Below are 15698 nucleotides of genomic sequence, written 5' to 3'. Positions count from 1 at the left end.
AATGGAATGAGGTGGGGGAGGAGATCCTAGTCCTAGGAGCCAGGAGGCAGAGTCATAAGGGGTCATTGGGCCCCCATTAGTAGGGTGGCTCACATTTGAGGGAGCCCCACCAGAAGCAACTGACCCTGGTCCTGGCCCCAAGGCAGGGAGAAGCAGAGCAGAGAGGTAGGAGCATCCAGAGAGGAGGCACCTGAGCCTGACCCTGGGGCAAGGGGGCACAGAGCGATGGAGCCAAATAGGAGAATCTCCTATCCAACTGATACAGCAGAACACCTGGTGCGCCCAATCCCTGGGGACAGGTGTGCTTATGTGGCGGGTGGTGTAGAGCCCCTCCCCCCTTTCCCTTCCTTTCTCCCACATCTTCCCCGACATGTGATTACATGAGAGTCTGAACAATCATTTAAAGCAAAACAAGATTCTAGCCCTTGTGACTGCAGAAAAAAACTGGCAAGTGAGGTTCATGTTTATTTGCCGTCTGTTTTAACTCCGCAATGGTTTTTCAGTTTACAGTTCTGCGGTGGAGAGAGACTGAAATTACACTGATCTATGGGGAGAAAAACTTGCATGGATCCTAGCAGAATCAGGAGCAGCTCAATTTACCTCCAATGGATCCTCTGTCTGACTGCTTCTGATATTGAGCCTGGAGTCTCATTTCCTCTCAGAGGACAAATAAAATAAAAGGAGCGTCACCCCTCCCTCAAGGATCTGGGTTCAGTATATTCACTGGGGTTTCACTGTAACGCATAGACACTCCGCAGTGTTTATCAGCTGGGCTGACTCCATCAGGTAGTTTAGCCAGCCCAAAGTCAGTTCTTGTTTCTTAAAAAATGAGGCCATGTGTGTGTGTAATAGGGTCCTTGGTGGCCTAGAGGTTAGTGCCCACCCAGTAATGGGGGCAGTGGTAGGGGAGCCTTGGCCTGACATCTCCACTGTGCTTTGACCCAGGTCCTAGGAGGGTCAGCGGTGCATGGCCTCTGAGGGGGCCCTCTGAGTTACTGGCCCTAGGTCACTTCCTACCACTGCTTTCCTTTCTCAGCTTCTGGTCCAAATAAGACAAAAGAAAAAGAAACCAAACCGTCAGCCCCAAATGGGCTCAACATATAGTCCTATTCCCTCAAGGAGGCTTCTCCGGCCCCCTTGTCAGGAGCTTTCAGGATAGGTCTGTCTCCCTTCCCAGCCTCTCCCTTCTGAGCTGGGCTGGTCCCTGTTCAACCTTGTCTCCAACTGGCACATGCTCTGCAGGGCTAGTGGGGCCCAGTACTGTCATTTAACCCTTTCCAGCCCAGTGTGGGGGTTGTATATATTGGCTGGAGGATGTTTTTGAAACCTCAGCGCACAATCTTGCAATCAGAGTCATGCCCATTTAAGAGTCTGACCAGGCAGATCTGGCTGTAGAACTAGAGCAATAATATGAAAAGACATATTTTCTTTTCAAGCTGGGCAAAAGCTCTTTAAGAAAAAAGAATTGCCTTGCAGTGTGGGAAAGCCAACCACAAGAGTGCTGTGCTTGATGATTACCTGTTCTGTTCTTTCCCTCTGAAGCACCTGGCAGTCAGGCATGTCAGAAGACAGGATCCTGGGCTAGATGGACCATTGGTCTGACCCAGTATGGCTGTTCTTATGTTCTTATGCTAGTGCACAGGAGATAGGACTGGGATTTTCAAAAGAGCCTAAGGGGTTTGGGTGCCCATATCCCATTGAAGTGCACTGGGAGTTCAGTGCCTAAAACCCTTGGGATGTTTTGGAAATCCCAGCCCAGGATGTGAAGTCGATGGGTCTAGTTTCACACTCCAAACTGAATGAAATAAACAAACATCAACAGTCAACATGAAAACTCTGTCACAATGAGTTCCAGCTGTTTTACCAGTAGCAGGGACAAGGGTGTTTTCTCAGCAAGGATAGGATTTCTGCCTTAAGCCTTTTTCATTTGTTGGTTATCTGAGAGTTTTATGTTCTCCATTTCTCCCCTGTAATTATATTAGTTCCCTCCACAACATACATGGAAGTTCCCTTTGTTCTTTTTCTTCTGTGCCCACTTCTCCTCTCTTCTCAGAGATCTTCCTGGTTCATACTGTCCACATTTCTCTCTGTTTTTAATTTTTTTCCTGCACTCTAATTATATACAATTTCATTATTGAATCATGTAGTGTATAATGACATCTGATTTTCCTCCTGAGGTTCAGTAGATGTTCATGTTCTCGGACTGAATTTCAGGGCCATTGGGCCACAGAAAATAAATGAGTCCAGTTGTAGAATTCAAGACCTGTATCAGATTCCAGCAGTCTGGGGGCCTGAGCCAAAGCCCACTGATGTCACTGGGGCTTGAATCAGCTTCTGGGTGCATTGTTGTAAGTTGCAACCACTGATAAAAATAATCGGTACTTTGAAAGGGCCAGTTTCACAAAGCTGAAAGCAATTATGAGTGAAATCCGCTGGGAGGAAGAACTGAATCAGACAAAAGTGAATGATAATTGGGCATTGTTCAAGAACACTTTACTAGATACCCAAAGAGCCACAATCCCACAGCTAAGGAAAAAGACTATATTGGTTAAAAAAAACACGACATGATTTAGAGGACAAGTGAAGGCAGCTATGGAAAATTAAAAAATGATATACTGTATAACAAATGGTAGAAAGGGGAAGTTGGTCCTGCTTTGAGCAGGGGGTTGGACTAGATGACCTCCTGAGGTCCCTTCCAACCCTGATATTCTATGATTCTATGATAATAAATATAAATCAGAAGCTAGGAATTGTAGAAACTTGATAAGAGAAGCAAAGGGACACAAGAAGAAATCTATGGCCCACAGAGTTAAGGACAATAAGAAGGAGATATTTTAAAATATATCAGGAACAAAAAGAATCCTGTTAATTGTATTGGTCATTAATAGATGGAAGTGGTAGAATTATCAATAGTAATGCAGAAAAATGCAGAATGGCTTCATGTCTAGTTGGCAGCCAGTATCAAGTGGAGTGCCCCAAGGGTCGGTCCTGGGGCTGGTTTTGTTCAATATCTTCATTAATGATCTGGAGGATGGCATGGATTGCACTCTCAGCAAGTTTGCAGATGACACTAAACTGGGAGGAGTGGTAGATACGCTGGAGGGTAGGGATAGGATACAGAGGGCCCTAGACAAATTAGAGGATTGGGCCAAAAGAAATCTGATGAGGTTCAACAAGCACAAGTGTAGAATCCTGCACTTAGGATGGAAGAATCCCATGCACTGCTACGGACTAGGGACTGAGTGGCTAGGCAGCAGTTCTGCAGAAAAGGACCTAGGGGTTACAGTGGATGAGAAGGTGGGTATGGGTCAATGGTGTGCCCTTGTTGCCAAGAAGGCTAACGGCATTTTGAGCTGTATAAGTAGGAGCATTGCCAGCAGATCAAGGGATGTGATCGTTCCCCTCTATTCAGCATTGGTGAGGCCTCATCTGGAGTACTGTGTCCAGTTTTGGGCCCCACACTACAAGAAGGATGTGGAAAAATTGGAAAGAGTCCAGTGAAGGGCAACAAAAATGATTAGGGGACTGGAGCACATGACTTATAAGGAGAGGCTGCGGGAACTGGGATTGTTTAGCCTGCGGAAGAAAAGAATGAGGGGGGTTTTGATAGCTGCTTTCAACTACCTGAAAGGGGGTTCCAAAGAAGATGGCTCTAGACTGTTCTCAGTGGTAGAAGAGGACAGGACAAGGAGTAATGGTCTCAAGTTTCAGCGGGGATGGTTTAGGTTGGATTTTAGGAAAAACTTTTTCACTCGGAGGGTGGTGAAGCACTGGAATGAGTTACCTAGGGAGGTGGTGGAATCTCCTTCCTTAGAGGTTTTTAAGGTCAGGCTTGACAAAGCCCTGGCTGGGATGATTTAGTTGGGGATTGGTCCTGCTTTGAGCAGGGGGTTGGACTAGATGGCCTCCTGAGGTCCCTTCCAACCCTGATATTCTATGATTCTGTGAAAAAGCAGAAGTGTTCAATAAATATTTCTGTTCTGTATTTGGGGTAAAAAAACAGATGCTTGATGCTAATGCTGACACTCTTTCCGTTCCAGTGGTAACTCAGAAAGATGTTAAATAGCAGCTACTAAAGTCAAACATTTTAAGAGATATCTTGAATCCAAGAGTTTTAAATGTGAAGCAGTGACTCTGAAAAAGGTTTGGAGGTCATGGTGGATAGTCCGCTGAACATGATCTCCCAATGCAATGCTGTGGCTAATGGGATCATGGGATGCAAAAACAAGGGAATCTCAAGTCAGAGTAGAGAGGTTATTTTACCTCTGTATTTGGCACGGGTGCATCTGCTGCTGGAATCCTATGTCCAGTTCTGATGTCCACTCTTCAAGAGGGATGTAGATAAATTGGAGAAGGTCCAGAGGAGAGCCATGAGAAGGATTAAAGAACTAAAAACTTGCCTTATAGTGACAGACATACAAAGCTCAATCTATTTAGTTGAACAAAGTAAAGGCGAAGGGGTGACTTGAATACAATCTATAAGTACCTAGCTGGGTAATAAATATTTAATAATGGGGCTCTTCAACCGAGAAGAGAAAGCTCTAACACGATCCAGTTGAAGTTGAAGCTGGACAAATTCGGACCTGAAATAAGGCATACATTTTAAACAGAGGGAGTAATTAACCATTGGAACAACCTATCAATTTTCCATCACTGACCATTTTAAAATCAAGATTAGAGGTTTTTCTAACAGATCTGATCTAGGAATTATTTGGGGGCAGTTCTACGGCCTGGCTATGCAGGAGGTCAGACTGATCACAGTGGTCCCTTCTGGCCTTGGAATCTATGAATCCACGCAAAACAGCATTTGCCCTTGCAAGGATACTCCCTCTCAATGCCCCAGCTGGGTGCAGAGTTCCCCAGTGCAGCAATCTCTCTCTGTGCAGTTCAGAAATGAAGGCAAACCTGTTATTGTTCCTGTTCTCTCGCTACACCGGTTCCAATCAGGGACTCCAATGCTGGTTTTCGGATGCAGAGGTACAGCACAAGCCTATGCACCAGTTAAGTGCACTTACGGGGTGACTAGGCCTTGGGAGTCTATATGGTGCCTAGGTCTTATACTGGCTCCTCTGCAGAGGGGAGAATTTCCCCCATGGGGAGGACTGAGATAGAAAACAGTGGCATTATCCTTCACCCCACGTACAGTGCTGAAGATGGGCTCCTTCTCCCACCACATTCAGTCTCCTTCAACGTTGTCATGAAATGCACTCCCAACTATATGCATGCAACATCAGTCCATTGCTATGAGATTGAGACTCAGGTCCTTATGCTGCGCCCATCTCCCTGGTATCTGAACACCACTTTGTCAGCCCAGTGACTTTGCTGTGAGAGAAAATGGGACCGTGAAAGAGAAATGCCCTTGTTTACAAACAGTTTGCAGGCAGTGATGGAAGCCACGTGGAAGGAATTTATGGTTAAATAGGGTGCTGGGTACTTGGCATGGTGCTGCCACGTGCAAAATCTTTACTGAGTCAAGGAAAGAGCCGCTGTCTTGCAGGGCGAAGCTGGGTTTTGAATTGACCAGGATACACTTCTTTAGCAATCAAACTGCCAAGTAGAAAGTACTAGGGCTAGGATTCAGCAGGGTGCTCAGATGCTGTGATGATGGGCATGGTATAATAGCTAGAGCTGGGCAACAAATGTTTTGGTGGAAAACAGCCTCGGTGACACCGAACCTTTTGGCAAATTTGTGTCAGTTTCACTGAATTGTTTGTGTTGAAAAACAAACAGATTCTGACATTTTCAAAACCATTTCAATTTTTCAGTTTGAAAGGACTTTTTGTTGCAAAATTTTCCTTCAATTTTATTATTTAAAAAGCACTCAGAATATAAATTAAACATTTAATTTGGGATCAAACAAATTTTTCCATTCAGCCCAAAATGAATGTTTTCCTTTACGATTTGTTGAAAAGTTTTAAAATTCAGTTCAATGTGAAACCATTTTTTTTTCAATTTTTTGGAATTGTCAGAAAACCAAACTAAATAAATAATAATAATCATAAAAAAAATCTGTTATTTGAACCTGTATAAAAATAGAATAGGTTTCAGAGTAGCAGCCATGTTCATCTGTATTCGCAAAAAGAACAGGAGGACTTGTGGCACCTTAGAGACTAACCAATTTATTTGAGCATAAGCTTTCATGAGATGAAGTGAGCTGTAGCTCACGAAAGCTTATGCGCAAATAAGTTTGTTAGTCTCAAAAATAGAACAGATGCACTTAAGTATGTCAGTAGATATAAGTATATGCTGCTTTGCTGAACTGGAACCTAAGTGCACAGATGGCACAATGATGGACATGGCAGGAACCTTGGTAGAGTTACAAATGCATAGGGCAGATAGCCTAGCAAAATATGGGAAGTTTTAGCCATGGCCTAAAAAACAATCCATTCTGCAAGTTCTTGGAGTGAAGTGAGAACTGGGTTGGAAGCTCTCTTCTTTCTCATATTTTTCTCCCTGCTGACATTTTATATTTATTATTTTGCTCTAGTTCTTCTTTCTACACATGTAAGCTTTTAAAATGGTCTGATTTGGAGCCAGGTGATGTAACCTTTGCCTTTGCTTGTAATGTGCTTAGTGAAAACACACAAGATTATTCCCTTGTGGACTTAATAAAAATATTCAAAATATATACAGAAAGCCTCTATTGAAATCGACCTCCTACTCCCTTTGGCTATATTAAGGAATAGTAAAAGGACACTATCCAGAAATAAATAATATTTAGAAACACTTGTCTTCAGCTGTGTTACAACCTCCTCCAGGAATATTAAAAATGTAACTTTAAAAAAACATTTACTCTACTTTTCCTCATGTAGGTGGTTTATTGGTCGTTCATGACACACCTGCTTTGCTGTCCCTCCAAACCCATCTCTCTAGAGTCAGCGGTAGCTGCATGGGGCCCCAAGCCAATCCACCCCATGCAAACGCGCTCATGGCACGGATAGTTTCCCGCCATTTTTGTCCAAAAAGTCCCAGATTCCAAGGCCAGAAGGGACCACTGTGATCATCTAGTCTGACCTCCTGTAGAACGCAGGCCAGAGACCTGCCCCAAAATAATTCCTAGAGAAGAGCTTTTAGAAAAACATCCAGTCTTGATTTAAAAGTTGCCAGTGACGGAGAATCCACCCCAACCCTTGGTAAACTGTCCCAGCAGTTAATTACCCTCAATGTTGAAAATTTACACCTTATTCCCCATCAGAATTTGTCCAGCTTCAACTTCCAACCATTGGATCGTGATCAAGTAACCTCTTCACCTTCTCTTCGTTAAGCTAATAAAAGTTATTGTTTAAATACTTACCCAAGACTCTGGAATTGGATATCTTGGACCAGGTGGGTAACAGGTCGAACCTGCAAAGGAGCACTTTTGCTTGAGAAGGGAAAGACTCAGTAGTGCTCAACCATATCAAGTCAAACGCTTCACAGGATTCTAAGTACATTACATCAGCACTATTACCTTTAGCAGCCAAACTTGTCATCTCATCAAAAAAAGATATCAAGTTGGTTTGACGGGATCTATTTTCCATAAACCCATGTTGATTAGTATAAATTACATTATGCTCCTTTAATTCTTTATTAATCAAGTCCCTTATCAGCCACTCCATTATCTTGCCTGGGATTGATGTCAGATTGACAGGCCTGTAATGACCCATGTTGTCCAGTTTACCCTTTTTAAATATTGGCACAACATTAGCTTTCTTTCAATCGTTTGGAACTTCCCCAGTATTCTAAGACATCTTACAGATCAACATTAAGGCTCCAGTGACGCCCTGAGCCAGCTCTTTTAAAACTCTTGGGTGCAAGTTATCCAGACCTGCTGATTTACAAATATCTGACTTTAGCAGCTGCTGTTTAACATCCTCCTAAGTTATTATTGGAATGGAATGTCATCATCATCATGTAATATGACTATATCATCTTTTTTCCCCAAGCTTCTGATTTATATCAGTTACTATCCACTTCTCCATTCTATTTGTTGTCTTTTTTTTTTTTTAAATTTTCCATAGCTGCCTTTCACTTCCCCACCTGACCAGGTTGGTTTTTAACCAGTATGTCCTTTGTCCTCGATTGTGGCTTGTATCTCCTGTTTCCTCCTTCCCTGTAGCAGATTCTGGCATTCTTTGACACGGGACCCCTTACCCATGTGTTATCCACACACTCAAGGGCACCCTACCTTTACCCTTCTGTGGGCTCATGGCGTAACCTGGTTAATTTAGGCATCCCTGCCCCTTTCCCAGTTCCTAGTGCTCTAGGCGAAATGCACCTACCCTTCCTAGGGCTCAGCACCACCCATACCCAATTTCTAGTGCTCAGTGCATAATGTTCTGCACATCTGCAGGGCCTTTTACCAGTGAAAGAGCCTTACCCAATAATATCCTTAACATCTATTTATTAACAGTTACCAGAACAGAATACTCATGCTAAGCATACAATGCTGAGTACTCCCAATAAGGCAGACAAACTTTTCCTGGTGGTCAGTCAGGATCAGGTCATCTGGGGTTATCAAACAAAATTTTCTTCAAACATCTTAAGATCTATTTCTTTATCTGGTGATGGCGGGTACTATTAGGGCAGGAGTGCCTTCTTAACAGCTCAATATTTCATTATTTTGGTCTAATTTAGAGGGAACCTGAGGATATGACTTTCTGCTCATAGCTGCTGCTGTCCTAATGTGGCTGCAGAGTACGGCCTCAGACCTTACACATGGATCAAAAACCTATGGGCCTGTGGACCCCCAATCCCATCCAGCCTGGACCTACAGAGGCATAGAGGTGCAGATGTTGTGAAGGCCAAGACTATAACAGGGTTCAAAAAAGAACTCGATGCATTCATGGAGGATAGGTCCATCAATGGCTATTAGCCAGGATGGGCAGCGATGGTGTCCCTTGCCTCTGTTTGCCAGAAGCTGGGAATCGGCAACGGGGGTGGATCACTTGATGATTCCCTGTTCTGTTCATTCCCTCTGGGGCACCTGGCACTGGTCACTATTGGAAGACAGGATCCTGGGCTAGATGGATTAGTCTGACCCAGGATGGCCGTTCTTATAGTCTTATAGACCCTTCCTTAACTCACCTCTTTCTAGGTGTCTCCCAGGCCGGGCACTTCTGTCTCCTCCTCTGACGCTCGCCAGGGCTCAGTACCCTGCACCCTCACTCCTCCCTGCTGCCTCAAAATCAATGCCGTGCACCCACCTCTGACGCGGCATGGGGGTGAAGATGGGGCCCTGCGGGTGCAGCCACACTGGTGACCTGTTCCTAGGGATGGCTCTGCCTTTTGAGGCCCCAGCATTGCCACCCCATGAGGTTCACCTTGTGCTGCCTGGCAGTGGACCCCTCCCGGGAGGCTCACAGCAGATGCACAGGTGAATTGACTGACCCGCGCTGCTCTAAAAGCCCAAGTGCTAGGGCTGTTCAGCAGCCAGTGGAACCCAGGAAATGGACAGGGGGTAAGAATGGCCATATTGGGTCAGACCGATGGCCCACCTAGCCCAGTGTCCTGTCTCCGAAAGCAGCCAATACCAGAGCTCAGGGGGAGTGTATAGAACAAGGCAGTTGGAAAGGTTCACCCCGTCTTCCTCTCCCAGCTTCAAGTTTGAAGCAAGGCTCCACCAATCCCTTCGGTCCTACCCCTCTGGAAACTGACCCCATGCTCAGAAAGGGGTGGCCCTGCTACCCCCTGGGCAGGCACCTTCACCCACTCCAGTCCATTAGTGTAGGATAGTGTAGAATCGCTTCTCAAGCGGGTGCGGAAGGGGTCACTCCACCCCCACATTTGTCAGATGGTAAGTAGTCACTGGAGCTAGAAATGTCATTCCCAGCTTGGGTGACATACACTCTAACCCAGGGGTGGGCAAACTTTTTGGACCGAGGGGCCACATCTGGGTGGGGAAATTGCATGCAGGGCCATGAATGTAGGGCTTGGGAAGGGGGTTGGGGTGTGGGAGGGAGTTAGGGTGTGGGAGGGGGTGCGGTGTGCAGGAAGGGGCTCTGGGCAGGAGATTGGGGTGCAGGAGGGGGTAAGGAGTGAGGGAGGGGGTGCAGGGCAGGGGTGCAGGGCAGGGTGTGGAGTGCAGTAGGGGGCCTAGGGCAGGGGGTCGGGGTGCAGGAGGGGTGTGGCAGGAGGTTGGGGGCTCAGGGCAGGGGGTTGAGGTGCACGAGGAGTGCAGCAGGGTGCTCAGGGAAGGGGTTTGGGGTGCAGGAGGGGTTCGGGTTGCGGGCTCCGGCCCGCGTCACTTACCTTGAGCAGCTCCGGGGTGACAGCGGCACGCAGCGGGACTAAGACAGGCTCCCTGCCTGCCTGCCCTGGCCCCACACTGCTCCCGGAAGCAGCACCACGTCCCTATAGCCCCTGGGGGAGAGGGGGCAGAGGGCTTGGCGCGCTGCCCTAGCCTGCGTGTACCTCCCCTGAAGCTCCCATTGGCTGCAGTTCCCCGTTCCCGGCCAATGGGAGCTGCGGGGGGCGGTGCCCGCAGGCAAGGGCAGAGCGCGGAGCCCTCTGTCCCACCACCCCCAGGGGCCACAGGGACATGGTGCCGGCCGCTTCCGGGAGTGGCGCGGGCCCTGCGGTGCCAAGGGGGTGACAATCCTGCAGGCCGGATCCAAAGTCCTGATGGGCCGGATCCGGCCTGCGGGCCATAGTTTGCCCACCCCTGTCCTAACCCTAACCCTAGTGCACTGAAAACAGCAGTGTAGCAGCCCCAGCACCATCCGAGAACGCACCCATCCAAGGCGCTAGGCACGTACTCAGGGTGGCTACTAACCTTTCCAGTTGGCTGCGGTGGCTACGTGTCTATTTCTAGAGAACTAGCTGGGTCAGAACCAGCATGGGAACACGTACCTGAGCTGGAAATGACACGTCCAGCTCCACGGTAGAGGTACCCTAGCAGAACGCAGTGCATGGCTTGCCAAGTCGGGCAGGAAGCACACAGAGGTATGTCTCGGTAGGGAAGCCACTCATCCGCTATTAAACTGGACAGTCTTTTTGAGAGGGTCGTACCCTGTCCAGTACTGGGACAAAACTGGAGGTGGTTTTGTCCGGTATCAGAGGGGGGTACACCATTGTGAAGAGCACGCTGCTCTCCCGCTGCTGCCCCGGTTACTTGGCATACATGTCACACTGGCAGGGGTGGGCCCACGGTGTCCTTGCCAGCACTGGAATGGCTGGTACTCAGGCCCTGTGTCTACACTGCGAACAAGGGGCTGTCTACACAGCATTTTGGAGCAAGCGTGGGAGCGAGCCTCCCAGTCCAAGCTGGGCGAGTGGGGCTTGCGCTTAGGAAAAGAGCTGCGTAGACAGTGCTTGAAATGAGGCTAGGACGGGGGAGGGGGGGACGATTGGGTTTCACAACCCACAGTCAAAGCGCTGTCTACACAAGGCCCCTGCCCCACATCTCGCCACCTAGGCTGGGGGCTCGCTCCTGCGCTGTGTGGACCTCCCCCCAAAGGGGTGTTCTTAAGGCAGGTTAAAGTAGCAGCGAAGGCAGAGCCGGGGGGTCCTGGAACTGGGGCTAGCGGCTGCAGGCCAACCCCCGGCTGCCCCACGCAGGCTCAGCCTGGGACGAGAGAGCCAAGAAGGGCGGCTGGCTGCCCCAGCGCAGCGCCCCCACTGCCTGCAGAGCCCAGCGGGGCGCGGAGCCCTGCTCTGGGCAGCTGGGAGACCAAAGGGGAGCGAGCGCCCGGCGCCCACCTGGCCCGGCCCCAGCCCCAGCCAGCCCCAGCCCCGGGGCGCAGCGCGCACGGCCCGGCGCAGCGGCAGCAGCAGCCCCGGCAGCCGCCGTGTCTCGGCCCCAGCGGGAGGAGGAGCCACGGGCCCATCACCTGCGCCCCCTCGCGCGGCGCCCGGGCTCCTGGCCCGTCTCAGCGCCCGGGCAGCGCGCCAGGAAGCAGGAGGAAGCCCCGCCTGCTCATGCAGCCGCCCCGGCCCCGGCCCCGGCCCCGGCCCCAGCCCGGCCGGCTCCAGTCCTGCGGGGACCGCGCACCATGGCCAGGAAGGTGATCGCGGTGCTGCTGCTGCTGCTGTGCGGGATCGGCATCGTGGGCATCCTGCTGCTGTGCCTGCCCACCAAGGACCTGCGGGAGCCGCCGGGCTTCAAGGTGAGCGGGGGCCACCCAGAGCGTGGGGAACACAGGGGCGCCCGGAGCCCCGGGCCAGGCAGAGCCCGGGCGCCCGCAGCTCCCGAGATGCTGGCTCAGGGATCGCAGCGCCGAGGAGCCGTCCTGTCCCCCCCGCTGCAGCCGGGTGAACTCGGAGGCTCAGCTCCCTGGCAGGACAGCGAGCCCCCGCGTAACGCTGAGCTCAGGGCTGCTGGGCCGGTCCCTGCAAGCGCCCTTCCTTGCGAATAGTTTTATTTTCTCATTCAAAAAATACATGGCTGGAAAACCGTAGCGGGTTGAGATGCAGTTCCCCGCTCTAGGAGCAGCTCTCAGGGCTCGCTTGTCCCCGAGCTGAGCGCCCACTGTTGTAGTGAAGCCAGTGGGACCTGTGGACTTCGCCAGCCCCTGGGCAGAGCCAGCCCCTGTCTGAAAGAAAAATGTCTGCAGAAAATTTTGATTTTTTTTCCCCAGCAAAATTTTCAAAAGAAGCTGAAACCCCTCCCAAAATTTGACCCACACCCAGAATCATGTTTTTTGGCCAAAATCTTTTGAGTTGGGGGTATTTGAGTTTTTCAATTAAAAATCTAAATTTTCCGCAGAAAGCAGATCCTGCCCGTGAAAAATGTGTATTAGTCGAAAACCCCAATGTTCCCTCAAAAAACAGGTTTCTTGGAAAAGTTTTGACCCGCCCAAGACTGATTTTACTATGTTGCCTTTTGTGAAGATTTGATAACTAAGATCCATACAGCTCTTAAGAGAGGCAAGGGTAGCACGCTGCCAGCCGTGGATTTTAGAACTAGTCATTTCCTAGTCATTATTACCCCTTTGACAACGTGGTGCTTGTGTTTACCAATCCAGCCTCCCATCAGACATGTGCAAACACATATGGGCCAGAGTCTCAGCTGGTGTAAATCATGCTAATGCCACCGAAAGGAAGAGATGCTGATTTACACCTGGCCTATATTCACTGTACTTTATGTAGTTTTGAATGACTAATGTCTCCTGCAGTTGATTCCTCACTGGGGGCCTTTTCTCTTTAACAAACTGCATTAATAATGATCAATATTTTATTCTGTAGCTAGGGTTTTGGGGAACTTTTCCTGAGGTTTCCCCAGCGTTAGTGGCTTTTGAGTTTCTGAGCACTGCTGTTGTTTTGGTGTTGCTGGGGGAACATGAATTTGCTTTTCAGACCTGCTCCTACTTTCCTTGTGCACCTCCCAAAGCCAAGGGAATTAGAGTGCCCAGGGAATGCAGGATCCGGTCTATGCCGGGTCATGCTTGTTCTAGGAAGGGCTCCACTTTCCTTGAGGCATGATGACTAAAGCAGGGCTTTAGAAAAACAAAACTGAGAGTCAAGGCTTTGTGCTGTCCCTGGATAGAACAAGCGCATCAGGATCCACTGGACAGTAAGAGGCACAGATGATAAACTCTCTTTGTTCCTCTCTTGCTTTATGATTCCTACAGGCCCCCTTTTCTTTTTTTCCCTCAAGTTGTGCACAGCAGGCAGGGCTGCTCTGCTCAAAGGATGAAGCATGTATGGGTGTTTGGTTACTGGGATACAGAGCATTTATAAATACACACGGCTAGAGAGAAGGAAAAGAAATGAAGAAACTCCCTGAATCAGACTTACTGCTAGATAAAACCTCCCCCAAGTCTTCTGTGAGGGCTGATCAGCTGGGCAATAAAACCTGTGTATTGAATATTCTAGGAGCTTTAACAAAGTTAACAGGCCTGATTCTGATCTCACTTATCCCCATGTAAATTGGAAAGGACTGAAGTTAGATAGGTATGGCGGGGTGTGGGGGAGGATTGGGCCCAGCTGACCTGGCTTGCACCACCTCAGGGGAGCCTTACAGGGTGACATTCAGCAAATGCTGACAGCCAGGTCTGTCCTTCGGTTCCAGTCTCTAATCTCCCCTTCCTAGGAAAGAAGTGGGGAAAGGGAGTGAACAAGCATGGTCCTGTTCTCCCTGCCCTAGAACAGAGAAGAAATGTTGGCAGCGGGGAGCATGAGCTTTGTCTTGCCCTCCCCCTGTGGAAGAAGTGGGATGATCCCCCAAAGTCAGGGTGGGGCTCTGTAGGACTCTGCAGCCGCTGGATATGGCGCTTGCCCCAGACGTTGGGAATGGAGGGAGAGTCTGAAGGAGCCCAACCCATTCATCTGCCTCCCTCTACCCCCAGCCCGCTCTCTCTGTCCTGCCCCCCAACCCTGCGGAACTGGAACCCGGCAGGGTCCTTACAGCAGGGCCTCCGTACAATGTGTGGGGCGGTGGGGGCATGCAGAACACGCCTGCCCACTCCACCTGGCCCCAGCCGCAGGCTGTCTTCAGCAGGTGGACACAGGCTCATGGAACAAAATTATGTTTGTTTCTTAATGCTCCTTGCCAGCTTGCTGCAAAAGGAAAGACAGTAAATATGGGAACTAGAGCCCTGCAATTATCCAGCTTGTTAAAGTGGGTGGTAGTTCCTGGGATATTCCTGCTGATGTTGCTCGCCCTGTTTTACAAGGCATGAGCCCTGCCTCCAGGAGGCCACAGTAGTAGGCTGCATTAACTAAGTAAGGCCCAGCTGCTTTACTCAGGTGCAGCTCCCATTGACTGTGAGGGGAGTTTCATGTGCATGAATGACACCAGATTGGAGTCCTTAAGGGTACGTTTACACTGCAATAGAAGACCCACTGCAGCCACAGCTGGCCCAGGTCAGCTGACTGGGGCTCGCAGCTGTAAAGTTGCAGGGTAGACATTCAGGCTTGGGCTGGCACCTGGGATCCTCCCCCTCAAGAGGTCCTGGAGCCCAGACTCCAGCCCAAGCCCAAACATCTACTCTGTCTGAGCCGGCTGACTGGGTGCTGAGACTAGGTTTTTTATCGCAGGGGAGACTACTGTGAGTTGAGGCTTTTCTCCACAAACCACATGTATGGGTCTGAACCTACCTTCTAAACTGGGGCTCTGCCCCCGTTGAAATCAGTCAGGAGTGCTGCATCAGGCCCGGGGTCTGTTGCCAGCTGGCATCAAGCAGTTTCCCTGACTGGTGCAGAGAGCGATAATTTGCTATGAGAACCGTATTGCAAAACCTGGCGGTTGCCTCCCTGGGCAGGACGGGCGCAGTCAGTCCATTGCACCATCCTCTGGATAAAGAGCATCCTGAGCCTGCTTTCCAGGGCATCCTCGCTGGAATTGCACCAGCACCAACCCTGCTCCGTGGCTGCAACCCCAGGGCTTTCCGCTGGAGGCTGCTGGACTCTCACTAGCCTGCTGTGATTTCCCAGCGATTCTCCTCTCTAGCCTGCCCCCTCAAGGCAGCTTTTGAAACCTTTAAAGGTGCTGGTCAGGAGCGGTTGGCACATGGTGAACCTGAGCCATCAGCCTGGCTCCAGTCTCCAGGCTGGACCTTCTGTGTCACTTGCTTTGCCTGTTACTGCTGGGCCCTTGTTAGTGTCGGCCCAGTTGAATTTACTGGCAGATTTGGAGAGTTCTCAGCAGCTATGGGATTAAAGTGCAGGTCACGTGGGAATTACATAAACATCCAGCTCTGTTGCCTTCTCTTCCAGCCTGAAACTCTGCTTGGAATTCAGCTGCCACAAATAGTAACCCTAAAAATATCCCAAACTGT

General features: G+C 49.6%; 1 protein-coding gene across 1 annotated transcript in view; it reads left to right on the top strand.

Annotated features, from left to right (window-relative positions):
- Positions 1-11972: 11972 nt before the first annotated feature.
- ENTPD2 (ectonucleoside triphosphate diphosphohydrolase 2) overlaps positions 11973-15698 on the top strand; it is a 42361-nt gene continuing 38635 nt past the window's right edge. The window contains exon 1 of the mRNA XM_077835883.1: positions 11973-12086. Within this exon, the coding sequence (XP_077692009.1) occupies positions 11973-12086 (114 nt within the window). The remainder of the gene's footprint in view (positions 12087-15698) is intronic.

The sequence above is a fragment of the Eretmochelys imbricata genome, chromosome 16 (assembly GCF_965152235.1).
Source record: "Eretmochelys imbricata isolate rEreImb1 chromosome 16, rEreImb1.hap1, whole genome shotgun sequence".
NCBI classification, from domain to species: Eukaryota; Metazoa; Chordata; order Testudines; family Cheloniidae; genus Eretmochelys; species Eretmochelys imbricata.
Note: the sequence above shows the minus strand (reverse complement) of the source record. Positions and strands in the feature narration are given on the sequence as shown.